This window comes from Bombus fervidus, chromosome 12, assembly GCF_041682495.2.
Source record: "Bombus fervidus isolate BK054 chromosome 12, iyBomFerv1, whole genome shotgun sequence".
Classification (NCBI taxonomy): Eukaryota; Metazoa; Arthropoda; class Insecta; order Hymenoptera; family Apidae; genus Bombus; species Bombus fervidus.
In genome coordinates, this window is record NC_091528.1 from 4,981,848 (window position 1) to 4,994,304 (window position 12,457).

A 12,457-nucleotide genomic window follows, 5' to 3' on the forward strand; every position below is an offset into this window, starting at 1 on the left:
TTTTTCTGATGGAAACTTTTATTAAATTATATTAAATTACACTATTAATAGCTTAATAATATTTATATTTGAATATATTATAGCAGAAATTTTATTTAGGGAATTTTGATTTTCGTAACAACTGACTGATCAATTTCTCACATTGTTGGCAGTACTGAGTTTAAGATTGGGGAGTGAGCAAGTTAGTAAACAATACAAATAATACTGCTGATTGAATTGCCCGGGCGTTTTTGTAAATATCTATGTTCTTCTGTATTTATAAAATTTTATAATTAGTATTGGAAATCAAAAGTAACCAATTACTTGATTTGGCTCTTCTGTGGAAAATTAAAGACATTTCTTATTGTATTATATTTTGTTTTATGAAAAAGTATTTCTCTTTCGCATTTGATAATAAGCTTAAGGTAATTAATTCACAAAATAATAATATAACCATATCTTCTATCGCTTATTCTCGTACTAGGTAGTTTCCAAATTATATAAATATTTTCCTTTCATGCAAAGTAAAAATGATCACTGTTTTCTAAATATTAACAATGAAATATCTTTTAGAAAAGGAGAGAGAAATGGCTGAGGAAGAAATCTGTGGATTTCTAGATGTCAAGTTTTGTGGTAGCAAGTCCAAAGTTCATAAGGTAAAAAAGAGAACATTGGGTCCTTGGAAAGTTTGGAAAAGGCATTGGTGTTCCTTTCAAAAGCTAGGTTCTGAATTAGGAGTCAGAGTAAATCTTGATTATTGTATTGGCAACGATAATAGTTCATCATCAAATGACAAAGAAAATTTTGTAGTAATACCATTGGATGCCATTATTTGCCGTACCCAATCTAGATCTAAGCAATTTGCTTTTGGTATATTTCCTATCAAAGATAGGAAACCATTGCTCTATTTAGCTGGTAATTCAGAGACAGAGTCACAGCGGTGGATGGCAAATATTAGACAGCTATTAAGACCTAGAAAGCTTAAATTTGCACCAGGATCTTATAAAATATCTATGGTTGACAATCCACATTCCAAAGCATCAGGATTGACAGGTATTTAAGTTATTATTCATAGAAAGAATCTGCGCTTCTTGAAGTTTAATTACTATAGCTTTTTTCAGGACTATATGGTGATTTGATAACAAGCACATTAGGAGTAATAATAAAGGATATTCATTCTGGTGAAACATTAGAGAATTTTGAATGGGATGAACTAAATCAGTTTCACTTGATCACGGCAGGACGACCAGATGACGTTAAATGTATTTGTGTGATTCATACATCAAAAAAATTCCGTGCTGGAATTGGTGAACTACATTTGTTTTGTTTAGAAGCTGGTAAATTGTTGCAAGATTTGGTAACTCAGGGCCGTGGTCCAAGACACAAGCAAACTAATGGACGACCTTTAAGTTTAAGTGAAGGTGATATTAGAGCAATATCCCATGATGAGCGTTTGCGAAGTTATTCAATAACAACTGGAAGAGTGGAATTAAAAATATTATCTAAAAGAAGAGAATCTAATGAAAGATATGAAGAAATAAGTTATAGAATGTCTGGTAAAATAAATGAGGATGTTTATCAACCAGAACCATATGGCCATTATCATGTTAGAAGATACTCTGATATTTCTACAACTTCTGGGATTTATGAAGAAATTCCAGATGAATCTGACATGAGTGCAGTAGCTGCCTCAAATTTTTATATGGAGAATCTCTTTTGTAATCGACTGTCGGAAGAGCCACCACCTTTGCCTCCACGTCAGAGGTGCGCTTCAGAGTCCATGAAAGGAAGCAGGTTTGTATTTGTTCAGTTTTTCTTCATGCAATATTATGCTTGTTTAATATTATATTTATTTATATTATATATATATATCTTTTTAAGGTTGCAAGATATTCGGGCTTCTGGACCTAGTAGTTTGCCTTTAACATCTCATAAAAACTCTGTACGGATCGAGAAAAACAATTTAGGATTCCAAAGAATAACGGATGAGTCTAATTACGTTCCCATGTCACCTCGATTAAAAGATATCACGTTAGTAGAAATGCAAGCGGCTCTACAAGAAAATGATTACGTTATTATGCGATAGACGGGACATCAATTGTGCAGTAAACAAATTCTCGTGAGAAATCTGTTGATATTTGATACCTAATATTTGATCTCGTTTTTAATTTTTTTTTTAAATACATTTATACATGTTCGAAAGAAAATATAAAAGATGAGGCATGATTGAAGTTAATTAAATTATATGTAGATATAACAGAGAAGAGGTCAGAAACTAGTTTAAATTTTATTGAACCTACTGATTCGTACAAAATTTCATATACTTTATTCAAAATTATAAATTTGTACATGTGCGAGGCTTCCGTTATCAGAACTGTATTGGAGCGCGTTGTTGCAGTTTATCTATGTTATTTAAGTGTTAAATACGGCAGAACTTTTTAAATTTCCTTAATATTAAATATTCCTTCAGTCATTAAATTCTCTAGGTTTTATATTTTTCTAAGCTAATCTGTAGTCGTTAACCGATATTTTGAGCCTAATCCGTGATTTGTAAAAATATCAAATTCTTCACGACTTAGAAGGGCTCCACGTACATCGTCCAAAACGATCACCTTTGGATATCTACAAATAAAACAAAAAAAAGACTGTCACAATTCCGCAATAATAATATACATACATATATGTATGTAATAGGTATATTTGACATCTGCATTATAAAAAGTTGTGAATTTTATACGAAATATATGTATATATATACAAGTAGCCTGATTGAAACAATATATTTACCCATTATCACTGCATCTTTCCCAAGCTTTCGCCAAAGACATTCTGACTAAATCCTCCGCAAGGCATTCAACAGCCTAGCAAAATATAAAATATGTAGGAAATTTAATTTTTCATTGATTTTTAAATTATGTAAAAATATATATATGTAAAACATACCCGCATTATCATTCGACCAGCTGCGCCATGTACGACAGTGGGTACAATTTCTTCAGAAATTAACTTAATACCAATTTCTCTGGCAGTTTCACAAATAAAATCATAAAACGGCACTAATTTCTTTTCAAGTTCCAATACTGTAATTTTCGTGTTTACAAATTCCTTATGCTCTTTTCTTTCTTTTAGTCCTTTCTTACTTTCTAGTGCAACATCAGTATTTACAACATCAACCTCAATGTCCAATTCATTGGATTGATGTAAATTAGAGTTAAGCAAATTATCATTCGATTGATCTGGATAAATTTGAAGCCACTTGCAGAAAGTATCAGGCTGTGTACATGTAAAAATGCTTTTGGCGATTGTGGAAACAGGTAAACTCTTCTGCTGTTTTATTGACCGAATACTCAAATTCGGACAAAGAGGTGTATAACCGTGCAATCTCGCCCAAATCATTATTTCCTTAGTGGTCCATAATTCTTCCTCCGTGAATGGTTTTTTCTTCATAAAATATCGTATCATCCTTGCTCGATTCCATTCACAGGCATTTCGCTTCGCGATACTATAGCTAAAGTATTCTTCTTCGCTCGTGCAGGCATAAGGATGGAGTCGTCTGTAATCGGAGTCGGAAGCATTTTGAGTTATCAAGGGCATTCTTCTAACAATGAATCGCAGTAGGCCTTGAACATTCAAAATATTTGCTATCTCAATTGTTCGGATAATTTCGTCGTAAAACTCCTTTTTACTTTGGAGCTTGTATTTATCTTTGCCTAAAGTGATTTTCTGACGTGATAATTTAAATTCCTTCAATTCTTGATTGTTCACTTTTAACATCTGTTCAGTAGCTGATTCTTTTTCAAAATTAAAAGAAAGATCATTTGGTGAATTTCTTCTCTCAGCTATTTTTAGTACTGGTATATTGGAATTTACATTTAAGAGAATACTTTTAGAGACATGAAGCTTTAATTCTTGTTGTACCTTTGTTCCATTAGGATCTCGTCCTTGGATTTTAGTTTCTGTACCTAAAGGTTTCTTCAACAAACTAATACCACGAGAAGTAGTTAAATTTATCCTCGATTTTGTTGAATCGTTATTACGGACATAATCCATACCTGCAATATCTACAGGAATCGTTTTATTGTTCTGAAGAACTAAGACATGTTTATTTCCAGATGGTTCAAACAATGGAGGAATAGAAATTTTCAAAGGACGAAGGTTCGAGTGAACTCTGGAGCAACTTAGAGGAAGTACTTTCCGATTAACTTCATCTAACAAAGGTATGCTTGTGTTTGTTAATTCCTCTTGTACCTTTAAGTCTGTTAAATATCCATTTATTAAAAGTTCACTTGTTATTGTGTTATTAGTTTCAGTGACCTCCTCTCTATCTTCTTTCTGCTGATTATCCACTGTGACAATCTTATGTAAAAATGAATTAGTTAATGTTGTTGATGAATGGTCAATAGTTAAATTTCTTTCAGAATCATTTAAGTACTTGGAACCACAATAATCATGATCAAGTTCTATATAAAATAACAGTTTTTTCACATTTATTAAATCTTCATTAATTTCTATATCTTCTGAGGGTTCTTTCTTAACTACAACTTCACTGCTCTTATCTGTTAATTCTAATGTTTCATTTATGCTATTATTTGTAAAATCAGTCACGAGATTAGAATCTTTGTCATTTTCTAGCTTCACATCGTAATTATGCTCGTTCTCATTAAAATCTTCGTCAATTACTTTACCCGTATTTCGTTTAGAATTTCGGGTGTCTGCATAGATCCATATATCGACAAGTGTCTCGGATCCTAAAGTTTGCAGACCAGTATAAGTACGGTCTAATTTCAAATAATGAATTATGTCCATCGGCTTATTGAGAACACTTTTAAAATGCAATTGTACTCTTAGCGGGAATTCACCCCAACCGCGTCTTGAAAGACAAAATGGTGCTGATGTAACTTCGACAACATCATTAGGTCTATAACTAGGATGTAAAAAGAATCGAACTTTGCTAACAAAATCATTAATATCAGGATTTTCTTTATTTCCTCTAACATACATTGTCCACTTGTGACTAGCTGCATCTTCTCTCCATTCTGGAGGAATCCATTTTGAAATGTTTCCAATAATTATACGTTTCCTCACTTTGTGCCTAATACCTCTCGATGGACATTGAGACTCTGGAACTCCACTTTTTGGTGGAATATATCGTGGAATTTTCTTTGGCCGTAGATCTTCGTCCGTTTCATTCCTTCTTTTCTCTAATCGATAATGTTCGGAAGCTTCTTCTATTTTTATTGCAGCATTGCCAGTGGTACTTGATGGGCATATCGAAATTGATTCTGATGTGGTAAAATAACTGTCTTTGTTAGATGTTGTTGACGTAGAAATAATTGAACTGTCGGATAACTTTGGTGATTTACCAATCAGCTGTTTTATTGCAGGATGAATTTGAGTTTGCTTTGCTTCTCCATTTTGTGAATTTTGACACTGTTTGCGATTATAAAAGTCAGCAACAATAACATAACGCAAAAGATGAAGGATTTTTGATGCTCTATGCAATCTCTCTTGTAACTCTAAAACTTCTTTCTCTTTTGTATTAATTTCCTGGGAAAATTCCCTTTCAATAATAGCAGTTATTTTTCTTGCTGTACTGCTTCGTGCTAAAATGAAATAACAATAAAAACGAATGCAAATAAATACAATTAATTCTATATACTTTATTCATTGTACACATTCAATTTTTAGTAATGTTGTTACAAAAAGATAGTTCTTAATATTAAAATAAATGGAATATAAACAGGTTAGATACAATAGAAACATCGCATAGATTTGATAAAAAATTTCATATATACCATTTTCTTCGTAAATTCGTTGATGTTTTTCGTCACTTGCATCGGATGGCCCGTAATCGGGATCTTGATCTTTTAAGGCACTCATTTACCATAGTTGTTTTCGAACGTATAATAATTAAATGGTAAAATATTTAAAACCTACTTTTTGTATTTTATATGTAATAAAAAAACTGTTTTATCGTTAATATCAGTTTCTTCTTATAATACTTGTAATTTAAATGATGACCATGTGCTTTGTACTTCTTTTAAACCACCCTTTGAACAGAGGGTTGCAATTCGAAGTGTTGATACAACTTTCTATAAACAAACGACAGAGGTTATATTTTCCATGAAATATTTTATTCCAGTCAATGATGCTGATTATATCGACAACAAAAAATTTATCGCACATTTGATAATAATTATCTTATATACATTATTACAAATCTGATATCATAGTGACAGATATATGTATATATATATATATATATATATATATATATATATATGCATACATACATCATAGTTCAGTTTCTATATTGTCCATATGTTATCGCATGATACCATTGAAATTTTCAAGAAAGCGTGACAATACATGTGAAGTATGTTATTAGTATTGTATTACATGTATACATACGTAAAGTTAGCTTAGTAACAACAGGTGTGCTTTGTAGTAAAAATATTTAATCAACTTTATTATTATTTCCCTAAAAGTGCAGCAAAGGAAATTCGTTAAATTTTATCAGTGTTTCCCATTCTGCCTATTGTATATAATAGAAATCTATCGAGAATGTCGCTTTAAATTTTTACCTGAAAAATTAACCCTACTAATTTCTACTTGACTGATCGAAGTATGTAACATTTATTCATTAATATTAAAAATTCGAAAAAAAAACCTCAAGTATACTTAGGCAATATAGAGTTCGTGCTCTTTAAAATAACTAATAAGTATCTAGCGCAGGGACTTTTATGGTCGGGTATAGGGGAAATATCACGTGACAGATTGGCAATAGGTAGCCTCGTAGTGTGTGCAAGTGTAGTCATGGCTGTCTGACAAAACATTCGAAATAACACGAATTAATGTAGTAGTTGGTTATCAAAGGTATCATGCCGTATTTCTTACAAAGCGCTATATTGTCCTGATTTAAATTCCGAAGAGTTGATTAGTGACATATTACTAAAGGATCGATTCGCATCTACGTACGTCGAGGTGTACTTGGTAGATCATCGTTGAGAATAATAATAAATAAGTGGATAGAGCAATTGTGGATTAGGAAGGAAGTTACGGGGTTGAAGGCACGGTGAGCGTAAGCCTGCGAGGTTCTCTTCTGAAATCTTGTTAAAACGAGCGTCGCGTCTGAACGACCACCGACGATCGATTACGCAAGATGACCATTCTGTCGAAGAAGAAGACGAACGCCTCGAAAGATAGACGAGAAGGAGGCAGCACTTCCGAAGTCGACGTTCACGGAGTGCAAAACGAGCATACCTCCGGATCCATCACACTGCCTAATAGCCCATATCAGGTGAATGAATAATCCCTTTATTACAGCTATATTACTCGCACAAATACTTCTAGTTGCAAGTAGTTGCAAGAGTGAACCTTAAAACGACCTTTTGCAAACCGTGACAGGTACGTGCAGCGAACGGTTTTGCGGTCGATCTACACGGAGTCCAAACTGATCACGGATCTGGTTCCATCGTTCTTACAGGGAGCTCGTACGAGGTAGGAAACATAAAAGCTAATTTTTTTTTTAACCCCCAATTCCCATAGGTCACGTTATGAGAAAATATTTGAAATAATTCATCAGTCGTTCATTTCTATCTCTATTGATATAAAGCTACATGTTTTACGAGTTTACTTTGAGATACATGTAAAATATATTTTACTTTACTTTTTTATTTTTATTATAAATTACACATTTTTTGTTGGTGTATGCATTTCATTATTTTAGTAAACAAAAAAAATATATGTTATAATTTGGATATGAGTACTATATTAGTATAGAATATATTCACATATTTCAGATGCACATAAAATCTCAAATGATAGCAAACAAATCAAATAACATAAAACATACATTTTTCAAGATATTGTTAAAAATGAATGAAACCAAAATTCTGTCAACAATATTATAAATTAATATATCGGAATAGATACTAAACTGACTACTAGACTTATTAGACTTACTAGACTTACTAGAATGCATTAGAATCTATAAACTATTGATTGGCTTATGTTATAGAACAAATAAGAAAGAAGTATTTATAGGTGCCTATGGGAATTAAGGAATTAACATTACATTAAATATTTTTCTTTCCTTTTTTATTATTAAATTTTTATATAAATACTCTTAATTTCAAATTTATCCTTTTTTATGGAATATCATTTGTCATTTCCTATGTATATAATAACTTTCTATAGTTAATAAAAATATATTATAATGTATTCAACACTTATACATGTGTTCTTCTATTATATGTTCTTCTATTAAAGTCAAGTGTAGATCGTCGAGAAGATAAACATTTTGAAGAAGGAAGTGGTCCCAGTCATGGTAAACGCCACAGACAACGAGCAAGTCCGCATAGGTACTGTATGAAAGACAAAAGAATTCCCAAATTTGTTTTATATCATTGTATTATCTATCATTTTAGATATATTCAGAAATTTATGTTTTGTTTATTTTATGTTAAGTATTTATTTTACAGTGGTTGTATTGGAAGAAATTCACGTTCAAAACGCGATAGAGAAAGAGATAGGGGTCGAGAAAGAGACAGGGAGAGAGAAAGAGAACGTGAAAGACAAGCTACACCTCCTACTGCATCTAGCAGTGGCTTACAAGGTTCATATTTGTAATGCTTCTTCTATGCATACATATATTAAATTTATCATTTAATATTAAAACAAGCATAGATCAACTTAAATTATATTGAAAAAAGACATTTTTCTTTAATATTAAAATTTTTTTTATATAAAATAAGAAAACATTTCTTAGAAAAATAAATAATAAATAATACACTTTACTTAGCTACAGATGGTAGTGTCATAGCCAATAATCGAATGGCTATTGTTGGGACTGCTGCAAATATAGAACATGAATTAGCTAATGGATATAATAGTGGTGATGAATATACTGGCAGAACTGGAAATAATCTTACACTGGCTGAATGGCAAGAGGTTAGTTATGAAATGATAGATAGTTATGACAATGGATAATTTTCATTGTCAAATTTTTTGATTATATTTTTCTTTTTTTCAGCGAGATAGATGGTTTGAGAAACGAATGCGAAAAATGGGATTTATCGTCAAAAAGATGGGTGAGGATGGAGCATGTCTATTTAGAGCTGTTGCAGATCAAGTTTATGGTGATCAAGAAATGCATGGTGTAGTTCGGAAGCATTGCATGGATTATATTGTAAGTATTGAACACAAAAATAATAGAAATCCATTATTCAAAAATAAATTTATTAATTATATGATGTGATTTTCTAGGCTTCCAATCAAGAATTTTTTTCTCACTTTGTAGCAGAAGATTTTAGCACATATGTAGATAGAAAGCGACAAGAATATGTACATGGAAATCATATAGAGATGCAAGCAATGTCCGAAATGTATAATCGTAGCATTCAATTATATTGCTACAGTACTGGTGTGTGTCAATATGCGCTTTGGTAAAGTTAATCTTTTTGTGCTTTTAATATTACCTTTTGTAATTCTACACAGAACCAATTAATATTTTCCATACGATGGTCGAAAGTGATAATGAACCGATACGATTGTCTTATCAACGTGGTAGCCATTATAATAGCATAGTAGACCCGTATAAAGCTACAATTGGTGTTGGTCTTGGCTTACCTTCATACAATCCTGGTGCCGCGGATCGACAACTTATATCAGATGCAGTCCGTCAAAGCGAAGAATTACATATTGAACAGGTGAAGAATTACTATAGTTAATTGTTATATTTAATATCGTTTTAAACTTTAAACTTCTACAATAAATGAAAAGAACAATTATTTTTGTGCACAGACGATGCTAGAAGATAAAATAAAAGCAACTGACTGGGAAGCAACAAACGAAGCCATAGAAGAACAAGTTGCTAGGGAAAGTTATTTGCAATGGTTAAGGGATAATGAAATGCGAAAAGCTGTAAGTTCCATGCAATTTTTGTTTATTATTTTAGACGAGTAATACTAAAACATTGTTTCGTGATTAATAAAGAGATCAGCGAGTAGCAGCAGTACAAGTACGGTAACAAGTGCGCAACACAGTCACGCTCATTTTCACCCACATGGAGGTCGTGGTCAACAACGAAGCCACACTTCTTCTCCGACCACGACCCAAACTAGCCAAGATAATTTGCGTAATTCTCCAAAAGTCCGTTTCTAGTTACTAATGTTACTAAGACGATGTAGCCTATATATATATTATGTTGTATATTATGTTTTGTATGTTTTAATTTATAATTTCAGGTAAATGATTCGGTAAGATACAATAAAAGATCTCCGCAACACCAGTCAACACAAGGATCTACCATGTCTCACCTTGCCTCAGATTTTGAATCTAAAATCTCTCAGGAACCTGTACCAGGTAGTAGTAAAGAGGCTCATGCTTCACCGGATATCTCGTTATTCAATCGTCTTCCTCCCGAAGTATTTGGTAAGTCAAGTATTAGTGGTTAAATTAAATATCAATAACTAAGTTACCTTATGATATATAACTATAATATAGGTACAGGATGTTCCGTTTAACTGAAAACAGTAGGATATTTCACAAGGGATTAAAGCTATATTTTAACAAAAGTTGTTTGATTCAAAGGAGGATATCATATGGTGCAAATCATTTGCAGGTCGAGTAGTGGAGATTTTAAGTGGGAGGTGAATTTTATTGTTTTAAATGGAATCATACATTTTTTAATATATTAGTCAATCCATCTCAGCATTTCATAGATGCATTGTCATTGGATTTGTCAAAATAAAGTTAACATATTTAAATAATCAACATAAATAAATTAATACTTTCTTATAGGGAATGTCGAGATGGATTGATTATCTTATTAAAAAATGTATGGTTCCATTAAAAAAAAATGAAGTTGACCATAAAATCTCGCCTACTACTTAACTTGCAAAAAGATTATTTGCACCATATGATGTTCGCCTCTTACAACAACTTCTATTAAAACTTTTTTGGTTACGTTAATCCCTCGTGAGATATTCTACTGTTTTCAGTTAAATAAAACACTATATAATTAATTTTAAATATTTTAATCAAGAAGAATAATTTTTGCTATACAAAAATATGTTCGTATATTTACTAGGTTTGACTGATTGGGAAGACAGTGATATACTCTCGCAAGTTTTGGCTACATCACAGCAAGAATATTTAGACAGCTTGAAACAATCACGGAGTTCTGCCTCTTCTGGAAATGATACTAACAATATACTAGATTCCAGTAATAGTTAATTTTTAAAATCGTTATTGATAAAGTTCAAAAGAATACTGAAGCAAAAGTATATGCATTTGTATGCAGCGTTTTTCATAGGATGTGATATATCCGAAAAATAAGATAGTTCTAAATCAAAAAAATGAAGCAATTCTTAGTGTTATCACATGGTCATTAGTCACTAAGAGTCATCGACAGTTATGTTGAATGCATGCCTAATAAACTTAATTATCGGCTGCAAATCATATCGCATTGATTTCTGCTAAAGTCATTGTGTACTTCAAATCAGATTCGAGTTGAAGCATATAGCGAGTTTCCAAAGAAGTGGTTGGATTATAACTTTACCAAATATTAGCACAAGTGTTTAAGTGTTTGTTTATTAAGGATGCATCTGCTTTTCTCCATTAATAACAAGAAATCTAATCAACAAAGAAATGATCACGTAAAAGCATCAAGAATTGTTTTCTTTAGTTAAAACGTCTTTGGTTTGACGTATGATTTTGATAATGCATCTTATGAGATACTCTGTACATACTGCAGTATCATCTAATTCTGCATTGCACTAGGGTATAAGGTGGTTTGCTTTTTTCATTGGAAATAAATGTTTGGTGAGCATCGTTCAATTCAAGAATTGTTGACGTGTGCACGAGTGCTCTAAAAGAGAGTACATACATCGCGTTAACGTGCATACTTTTTGAAAAACTAGAGTAGCCATATTGTTTTGCCAGCAGTGTTTCACCTTATGGACAGGAACTTTTTTACGATCAAGTCTTAAAAAATAACCCTTTTTTGTCGTTGTCCATCTATATTAAATTGTCTGCGTGTTCTTGAATGCAGCATTTACTATTGTGAATTATGCAATTCAATCAGGTCAACTGCATCACTACATCCTTTTTTGTGGTATGATATAATACATCTAAACGCTTTAGGAAAAACATCTTTATTGCGTTATTTGTAAAGAAAGAAGAATAAAACTACTACATGTAATTTAATGCCCGAATTTTCCCTACCTTTGCATATGTGCTTTCGTTAATACATATGTATAGAGAATGTTTGCTAACGAATCTTAGAGACTTTAAATAGTATTAAAACAATACTTTATAAATTGTGAGCAAACAAGAATGCGTTTTTGTAAACACTTTTTATGAATAATAATAAATCCACAATCTATGCACGTCATATGCATATTCTCGACATATAATTAGATTTCATTTGTACATTCTAAGTTATAAGCTTAAATGAAGAAACAACGAATTCCTT

General features: G+C 31.8%; 3 protein-coding genes across 6 annotated transcripts; 2 read left to right on the plus strand and 1 right to left on the minus strand.

Moving 5' to 3' along the window:
- The first annotated feature begins 238 nt into the window (after positions 1-238).
- Positions 239-2,742, plus strand: LOC139993342 (uncharacterized). Of its 2 annotated transcripts, none has more exons than XM_072014985.1 (4): positions 239-404; positions 553-1,032; positions 1,101-1,773; positions 1,861-2,742. In XM_072014985.1, the coding sequence occupies exons 2-4, from the start codon at positions 567-569 to the stop codon at positions 2,063-2,065; spliced, it is 1,344 nt and encodes a 447-aa protein (XP_071871086.1). In that variant the 5' UTR covers positions 239-404; positions 553-566; the 3' UTR covers positions 2,066-2,742. The 2 variants fall into 2 exon arrangements, with proteins under 2 accessions (XP_071871086.1, XP_071871087.1); XM_072014986.1 differs by lacking the exon at positions 239-404 and adding an exon at positions 440-463.
- On the minus strand, positions 2,248-6,634 carry D12 (YEATS domain containing 2 homolog D12). Its single transcript, XM_072014947.1, has 6 exons — positions 6,564-6,634; positions 6,391-6,460; positions 5,775-6,071; positions 2,923-5,582; positions 2,767-2,840; positions 2,248-2,601 (listed from the first exon to the last, which is right to left on the minus strand). Exons 3-6 carry the CDS (start codon positions 5,857-5,859, stop codon positions 2,484-2,486), a joined length of 2,937 nt encoding a protein of 978 aa, XP_071871048.1. The 5' UTR covers positions 5,860-6,071; positions 6,391-6,460; positions 6,564-6,634; the 3' UTR covers positions 2,248-2,483.
- A 507-nt stretch (positions 6,635-7,141) lies between these two features.
- Duba (Deubiquitinating enzyme A) lies at positions 7,142-12,189 on the plus strand. Of its 3 annotated transcripts, none has more exons than XM_072014965.1 (12): positions 7,142-7,279; positions 7,387-7,479; positions 8,251-8,342; positions 8,463-8,596; positions 8,783-8,931; positions 9,014-9,169; positions 9,247-9,403; positions 9,478-9,689; positions 9,763-9,903; positions 9,976-10,131; positions 10,227-10,413; positions 11,072-12,189. In XM_072014965.1, the coding sequence occupies exons 1-12, from the start codon at positions 7,142-7,144 to the stop codon at positions 11,215-11,217; spliced, it is 1,761 nt and encodes a 586-aa protein (XP_071871066.1). In that variant the 3' UTR covers positions 11,218-12,189. The 3 variants fall into 3 exon arrangements, with proteins under 3 accessions (XP_071871066.1, XP_071871067.1, XP_071871068.1); XM_072014966.1 differs by having other exon boundaries at positions 9,784-9,903; XM_072014967.1 differs by lacking the exon at positions 9,976-10,131.
- The last annotated feature ends 268 nt before the right edge of the window (positions 12,190-12,457 follow it).

Coding starts and splice junctions, on each gene's coding strand:
- LOC139993342 (XM_072014985.1), top strand. CDS start 567: ATGGCTGAGGAAGAAATCTGTGGATTTCTAGATGTCAAGTTTTGTGGT. Junction 1,033..1,100: donor CAAAGCATCAGGATTGACAG/GTATTTAAGTTA, acceptor AGCTTTTTTCAG/GACTATATGGTGATTTGATA. Junction 1,774..1,860: donor GAGTCCATGAAAGGAAGCAG/GTTTGTATTTGT, acceptor TATCTTTTTAAG/GTTGCAAGATATTCGGGCTT.
- D12 (XM_072014947.1), bottom strand. CDS start 5,859: ATGAGTGCCTTAAAAGATCAAGATCCCGATTACGGGCCATCCGATGCA. Junction 5,583..5,774: donor ACGAATTTACGAAGAAAATG/GTATATATGAAA, acceptor ATTTCATTTTAG/CACGAAGCAGTACAGCAAGA. Junction 2,841..2,922: donor CTGGTCGAATGATAATGCGG/GTATGTTTTACA, acceptor ATATTTTGCTAG/GCTGTTGAATGCCTTGCGGA.
- Duba (XM_072014965.1), top strand. CDS start 7,142: ATGACCATTCTGTCGAAGAAGAAGACGAACGCCTCGAAAGATAGACGA. Junction 10,132..10,226: donor ATTTGCGTAATTCTCCAAAA/GTCCGTTTCTAG, acceptor TTATAATTTCAG/GTAAATGATTCGGTAAGATA. Junction 10,414..11,071: donor TCTTCCTCCCGAAGTATTTG/GTAAGTCAAGTA, acceptor TATATTTACTAG/GTTTGACTGATTGGGAAGAC.